At 48.0% G+C, this 8,062-nt stretch overlaps 1 protein-coding gene across 1 annotated transcript; it reads left to right on the top strand.

Annotated features, from left to right (window-relative positions):
• Nucleotides 1-1,302: 1,302 nt before the first annotated feature.
• On the top strand, nucleotides 1,303-1,820 carry hoatz (HOATZ cilia and flagella associated protein). Its single transcript, XM_076752953.1, has one exon. It carries the CDS (start codon nucleotides 1,303-1,305, stop codon nucleotides 1,753-1,755), a length of 453 nt encoding a protein of 150 aa, XP_076609068.1. The 3' UTR covers nucleotides 1,756-1,820.
• Nucleotides 1,821-8,062: the final 6,242 nt, after the last annotated feature.

Below are 8,062 nucleotides of genomic sequence, written 5' to 3'. Positions count from 1 at the left end.
AGGAGAAAAACAGCAGGCGTGTGAGCACCAATCAATATGGAGCATCTCTAATGAAGATTTCAGGCAAATTCACTGAGAAATGTAAAGATTTAAGTGGATGGGAGTCAGTCAACAGACCATAATAATCATTAAAACACCAGTCTGGAGCTGTCTGACTCCCTGACAGCACACACATCCTGGATAATGCTGCAGGTTGTTGGTTTTTAATGAAACTTCTCATATTTCTTCAACAGTAAATCTTGCTGCTCTGCTTCGTTTTGAAGTGACATAAATATGAGATATTAACAAGCAGGTTTTTACTCCTTCTTCAGGTTTCTTTGCATGTTTAGATAATATTACCACCTTTGTAAGTGACCCTTTGAGCAGGAGCAGCCTTTACCTGTGCTCCAGGTGTCTCGTCTTTTCTGAGGAGGAAGTGAAGCGGTGTACTCACCGTGCAGCTGCAGCCTCAGCGCGCAGATGACAGGAGCATGTCAGGGAGATGAAGTGATGGTGATGATGATGATGATGATGCCCTCCTTCCTCCTCCACGCTTTTTAAACAGGCCCGCGACACCTGGGGGTGGAGCAGCCGCGCGCGACCCGCCTCGTTTCCGAAGATGGCAGCAGCCACGAGCGACGTCCAGCCAGCCAATCAGAGCGAGAGGAGAGGTTTAATTGCTCTGCCTTCAAATTAAAAGCTTTGAATAATTGTGTGTGATTATATTTGACTGTTTGACTGATGAGGAAGTGGAATACATGTACTCAGACAGTGTACGTATGTAGTAAAAGTATCTGTAATATTTGTTAACTTCAATCAGCATCCAGATAAAAATGATGAAAACACTGAAGAATAAACCAAAATTTAGTCTCTTTTCATATAGAAATGACAGAAGTGACATTTTGTTAGTTTGAGATATAAACCTAAAATGACTGGACCCTTTAAAAACATGTTTTTATATCACAGCAGCCTTTTTTACTTATTATGTGAATGAGAAAACTTGTACGTACCTGAATAAAAACGACACTCATCTTCTCAACTTCTCATCAGTTTGCCTCCAAAGCACAGAAAACACGCTGTGACGTGTTTTTTTTTTTTTTTCAGTAAATAGTTTCCTTGAGGGGCATCTTTCTTAGTTCACCCTGTCAGATGTTCAGATTATTCTTCGAGGCTTTACGCGGAGCTCTGATTCTTGTTTGTACCGGCTTGCCGTAGACCTCTCGTTTCCATAGTGACCATGGCAAACACTCATTTCACTTGCATCAGTTTGGTGAACTTAGTCCTGCTTTCCAGTGAAATTAGTCTTTTTGTCCTAAAAGTAAAATGTCTGCGGCTCCGGAGCAGGAGGACTTTGAGAAGACGTTCGCCGTGTTTGACGGCTCCTCTCCGGAGGACGTGTCCCATGCCAGGCAGCTGTGGAGCTCGCTGTCCCTCCCAACGCCGCTGGAGTCCCGGCTGGTGTCCGCAGACATCCGGCAGAGGCTGCCGGTGTCCCGGCCGCAGCGCAGCAGCCCCGCCGCCGCTCCGGGTCCCCGCGCGCCGCCGCCGAGCGTCCCCGCGCTCCGGCAGAGACAGGAGGAGAGACGGCGGTATGAGGCCATGGCCGACCAGAGGAGGGAGATCCTGGCCCTGCTGAGGAGGCAGAGGGAGCGGAGGATCCAGAAGGAGCTCATCTCTGTGGCCTTCAAACCGAAGGTGAAGTCACAGAACACGCTGGAGATCCAGAAGCCTTCAGACTGTGAGATGGACCAGGAGCTGGTGAGACAGCTGCAGTAGACAGAGACCCGGACCGAGTCCACATGAGTCCACATGAGTCCACATGAAGGGACAAATGTGCCAACATTCAGAGGGGGGTCAGGACGAGTCGGCTAAACCGGCTGCAACATTAAAGTGACTTTAATGGATCAATAATTGTGAGTCATTGATTCAGAGGATGATTCAGTTCTGGAACCTGAAGAGTATTTGATGCTGATACTTTGTACTAAAGACCACTGATACTAATAAGTACTATTACTTCTTACTGCTGTACTTTAGATTTTCAATGCACGGCTTTACTTCTAAGTACTTTTACACTGAAGTAAAAGTACTTAGCATTTTAATCATTTAGCACTAAACTGAGGTGCAGCTGAGGCTGATGGGAGTTAAATTTTGACCTCTGTCAGACCAGAGATGACACGCTCACACAGGTGTTACACCTGGCTGATCAGAGCTCCAGCCAGGTGTAAGCTGGGTGGAGTTTAGACCGTTTTCAGAGCAAATATTTTGGCTTTTCATGGCAGGAAAAGCAGGCGACTGGAGTCCATTTAGATGGGCTGACTCCAGAGTCCTGAACCTGTGCCCTCTGGATCATCATCATCATCATCATCATCACTGGGACACTTGATGGAACTGATCCACCTTTAATGAAATCCAACATTTTGTGTCACCTGTGCTTTTCCTGCTGTGACGACTCAAAATGTCTGCCATGAAAAAGAACGCCTTCAGGTTTTGTTGGGACGAAGCGAGACGCCTGAAATGTCAGATATGTTTCTGAAGGACTGAGTTTCCTGGCTGCGTGTCAGGTCTTGAACTCTCGCCGGTGTCAGCCTGAGCCAGTACACAGCAGTTTGCTTCAAACAGCCTTACGTAACGTGAAGTGAAGCCTGTGTGGATATTCAAATTCCAAATATCCAGTGCAGAAGGCCCAACCATAATAGGATAAGAAGAGGCCTGCTGACTGTTGACTTTAGCTAATTTGGTTGAAGTTTTCAAAGCACACAGAGCACACAGAAGGCCGTCGTCTCTAAAGGCTCTTTAACCTCTCAGACCGCGAGGAGCCGCGTAATTCACCCTTAAGTAGCTTTAACGTGATCCTCCACCTTGAATCTACCGTGAGTGTCAACAGCCCTCGTCTGTTTCCTCACTGCTGAAGAATAATGACTAAGCTGAACTCGCTCTCAGTGAATTGGTGGCAGGTTTGAGCTGTAACACACTGAGGACGGACGGACGGACAGATGGACGGACAGCAGGAAACAGATTATCTCTGTTCAGCCACCTTCAATGCAAAGTTTGTCGTCTGTAATCTTAAGAGAAGCTGCAGGAACTGTAGACAAAGATTCATTCTGATGGTAGAAAAACACTCAGGGGAGCTTCTTAAACTGCACACGTGGCCTCAAACACTGCTCTGTCCACCTGTATGTGCACCTGTCCTGACCGTTTTCACTGTGTTTGGTTTATTAAAGTGTCGTCTGATATTCTGCATTTGTTTCCTGATCTCTGTCCCACAGAGCTCCACAGTGATGCTAGCAGCGTGCTAACATGCTCAGGATGGCAGTGCTGTCGTACTGATGTTTAGCAGGAGGTGTTCGGCCTGCAGTGTTTACCATCTCAGTTCAGCCTGTTGGCGTGCTAACGTGCTAACTAAGCACAGCAGCAGAGGCTCATGGGAGCTTCGCAGATGTTTAAAAGTGGTCATTTTCAGCTGATGATCGGACTTCACAAACGTTAAAACTTCATCAATGAGAATAATTAGTACAAAACATGAGGATTCCTCCAAAACCCGTGGAGACACTTCACTCAGAGTTATGGATGTCAGCCTGCTGGTGGCGCTAGAGGAGAAGCAGTAGAGTTAATTCAGCCCAGACTGACGCACTCAGTCACTCCCACGTCCACCGTCCTGCTGCTGGGAGTACTGGAGCACCGATGTGGAGTCCAGTAATCCACAAACTGGTGGTCGGTGCCAGCTGGGTCAGACCTCTGGAGAACTCAGTCTTAATGCTTCAGAACTTTCATGCATGACATTTAGTTTGAATTCTTAGAATAAAAGAAAAATACGTCACGCTTCATAAGCTTGAGACCAGTAAACATACTGGTCCAGGTTGGTGTAATGACACAGATTGACCAGCTGATGTCAGTAACGTCTCATTACAGACTTCACTGATCTGCAGTCAGTGTGTTAGAGGACGAAGGCTGTGGGTGAACCTGGACGTCTCTTTGTCTTCGCCGTGACCTGCAGACTCTGTGGCTGAGCTGCAGGCTGATCTCAGGCCAGCGCTCTCTTTTCTCAGGGGTGGAAACAGATCTGTAATACCTGCCCGCCAGCTGCTGCGCGCTCATTGGCTGCACTTTGTACTTCATCACAGCTCAGGTGAGATTGATTGATATTGATTCACTCTATGAAATATTTATCATTAAGAGTTTTTGCAGGACACATTAATGATTTACAGGAGGAGGCTGGAGTTATTCTACATCTGAACCAGACGAGGAGACCCCAAACGTTAGTACGTCTGTCAGCACTCGGACTTCCTGTCTGTGGCTCTCATCTCCAAGCCCATTGGCTCCTACTGAAGACTTGAATCTGTTTTTGTTTCATTTGTTGGGACTATTTTCAGCAGCGGATGAATCCACATGTGCCGCTGAAGTGTTTGTGGCAGGACGGTGTGTGTATATATTAATTTCAATAAATCTCATCTGAAGTTACATCCCAGTGGATGAGAGCCGCCATTATCTGACCCAGGATTACACAGTGTCATGTCCTGGATTAGGACTGTTGATCCACTGAAGTGGTTAAAAATTAAAGGGATCAAGAAAGTAAAATAACTGATAAAACACAGGAAGGAATAAACTAAGTCACCTCTGTGTTGTGATTCAGGCCACCAATGAAAACGAGCGAGCTAATGCTAACGATGTTAGCCGGATTAACAAGTGTCAGGTGAAGATTCTTCTCATCCAGTCACTCAAAAGTTAAAATCTGGCAGCGAGTGCATCACTGCAGTCGTACTATTATGGTCTGTTTGTGCCGTCTTCACCCTTCAGGGACACACAGAGAATAACAACGACCAGGCGGGAAGAAACCTGTTGATCACAAACACTTCATTCCCCAAACGTCACCACGACAATGAGGCTGTAATTAAAATGGACAGTCGCTCTGTGTGTGTGTGTGTGCGTGTGTGTGCGTGCGTGTGTGTGCGTGCGTGTAAATCATGGAGGGGCAGCTGCTCCGTCAGCTGACGTCTGCGAGGAAAACACATTCATTTAGTCTTTTACTGAGTAAACTTTGGCACAAAGTCGTGTGTGTGCAGCAGACACACAAACACTCCGATCAGGTGTTCAGAGGCTCAACACAATCAGCTGGATTTCTTTACACACACACACGGCTAACATCAGTCCTGTGTGTGTGTGTGTGTGTGTGTGTGTGTGTGTGTGTGTTCCACGGATTCATTTGACTCTGTGTGATTGGTTCATGTCGGAGGACTCGTCTCTCTGCACTCACACACCGCTGAGGAGGAGATTTGGTGAACGTATCTGAATCTGTGCCTTCAGACGCTGAACGATATCACACTTCAGATTCCCGTGGTCGTTTACACCTGAACGTGTCACAGGTGAGGTTTGGTCTCTTAACCAGTGTTTCTGCTGACCCTGTGTGTGACGTGAGAGGACTCGCTCACAGTGACAGACCCACGCTGAACTCACCATGTCTGCAGACCTTCTCGGCCTCTCTTCGCTCATGGTTTGGGTTTTTGCAGCAGGTGTCCTCTGTGGTCGATCTCACCTGTCTACTGTTTCCACCTGCAGCTGTGTCGTCATCAAACCTGCCGTTCACCACCCGCCCAGCAGCAAACACCACGCAGAGACGTGTCGGTCCATCCACCTCAGTGTGTCTTTGTTCGAGTTTTTAACAACCAACCTTTAAATCAAAGTGTTTTCTGCCCCCTGGTGGCCAACATTTGATTGCAGCTTTAAATTTATTCCATTGCTGCACTGAATAAACTTATGTCAGTTTTTGGATACAGACTTTTCGTTTTCAAATAAAACACGTTTCCTTCTGGTTTTGACCTTTCATGCTCATGTGTGGTGAATAATAGAACATTTAGAGCATCAAAGGGCGGCTCTGATGTAACCCCACAGAAACAGAGCAGGAAAACGGGCGGGAAGCCTCTCAGAGCTCTGCATCCTGGTCAGGAGGCACCGCGGGGTTATGAGGGGTCACTTCATGGGCAGGCGGGGTCATTAGACATCTCCATGACAGATGTTCATGAATGTATTTTTAATAAAAATGATCCAAATATCAAAGCTGTTGCCGCTCAGTAAAAGCAGGTTTGAATCCAAATGCATGACTCCTGGACCAGGCTGGTTAAATAAAAAATGTAAGTTACCTGAAGGTCGAGAGCAGGCAAATATCAAAACCAGGCAGGCTGAAGGAAAACAGATCCAACAGGGAATCAGGCTGGAGAGCAGGAGGCGGTCTGATCACTGCAGGGGCGAGAGGGAGGTGTCTGTGCTCCTGGGCTGATGGGAAGTGGGAGCAGGTGTGCAGGTGGGCGGGGAGGTCAGGTGATGAGGAATGGCAGGAACACTGGGGTGACTGCAGGGCAGGTGAGACATGGAAGGTTAAAAAAAAAAAAAAGGCAGAATAAGAAAATCTGAGAGTTAGTCCACACAGGCAGCAACAAGTGTTTCATGAACACACACCTGCACACACCTGGACACGGAGGCGCTTCATTGGCTCAGGTGCAGAGGAACACCGAGGAGATTTACACACCTCTCTCTGGTGTCTGTGACAAGCTGCTGCGTAATGCAAGAACAAAAGACGCATGAAAAACAGTCGGTGACAGTAAACTGAAGAGGGACACAAATCAGACACAGCAGCTCTCCAGAGGCCGGTCCCCGAGGTTGACTTTAAAGGCGGCTGATATACAACCGCCTCCCCGCCAATAAAAGCGGCGTGCCCACTGGGATGTTTTACGGCTGATAAGTACCAGGAGCAGTCTTGTAAAAAGTCCCACTTTTAATGAACAGGCTTCGCGGCTGCTCTCTGACTTTGAGACGTCCTCCGGGATTCACCACAACCGTCTCAAAGCTGCGGTAAAGCTGCTTCAACGCTCTTTTCTCTGCGGGTGTTTGACCAGGCAGCGTCTGTACCCACACCCACACACACACACACACACACACACACACACACACACACACGCCAGGCAGTAAAGTATTTTAGTGCTCATAAAGACGCCGCTGCCATGATGTTTGTGTTGGTTCTTGACTCCTGAACAGGAAATGCTTCTGCCTGGTTTGTCTGAACAAATCATTTGCTCATTAACATGAGAGCGAGATGTTTAACAAGACACTTAGTTTCTTTTATTTAAGCCCAAGATGGACTTAATTAACTAAACCAATCTGCACGAGCGTTACCTTGAAAACGTGCCCCCCGCAGGGTCCTCATGCAGGTCAGCTGCTGGTCTGAGGGTCAAACGAGCTAACGGGCAGTTAGCAGGTTCGTTACCTCGGAGAGCTTCAGCTTCTGTGACTGGATGATGAGAACGTGCAGATTCATTTCTGTTTGAACTTTGAAGGTCCTGAGGGTAAATACTGATGCAGGGACGTCCCGTTGGACATGAACGGTCTCATAAACGCCTCCTGCTCTCTGATGCACACATACACCGTCTCCTCTCTTCTCCTGGATGTTCCGTAATGTCGTTCAGATTCACTGCAAACAGAGCTCAGTGATGCACGTCCAGCCTCAGCCGGTGAACAAACACTCATGTTTAATACTGTGTTGTTATTAATAGAGAAGGTCGTACAGCGAGCCTGTTTGCACGGACTGAAAAATGCACCTTGAGATGAAGTATTACTGTCATCAAGGCCCATTAAGCCCAGGCAGAAACACGCATCTGAAGCACTCTCCAAGGACTGAGGCTGCGCTGCAGCGCGTTCAGGGCCGAACAGCAGCCCGCTGTCAGTGTTCGTGGGCGGCTCGTGCTCAGCGCTGCCACAGCTGGACCTTCCTGTGTGGACTCTGGACGAACCTCCTTCTGCCCTAAAACCTGTCGGATTGTCTTTTAATCTGCAGGCCGACCTGTTAAACTCACGTGTACAAAAGGCACCTGTGCAGCTGAAGTTTCTCACCTGCAGCCTCCAGCGGAGCCTCGTCCGCTCGCAGCTCTGCACGCTGTAATGAAGGAAGGAGCTCGCCGCGTTTCTGCTCTGTTATAAATCGCCGGATGCAGTGAAACAGAAGCTTGAACTGCTCAGATAATCTTCCCACTCTGCACCTCTGGCAGCCATCACAGCTCAGAGTCCTTTCATCACGTCTGTCTGTGGGTCGCAGTGA

The sequence above is a fragment of the Chaetodon auriga genome, chromosome 16, assembly GCF_051107435.1.
Source record: "Chaetodon auriga isolate fChaAug3 chromosome 16, fChaAug3.hap1, whole genome shotgun sequence".
NCBI lineage: Eukaryota > Metazoa > Chordata > Actinopteri > Chaetodontiformes > Chaetodontidae > Chaetodon > Chaetodon auriga.
Note: the sequence above shows the minus strand (reverse complement) of the source record. Positions and strands in the feature narration are given on the sequence as shown.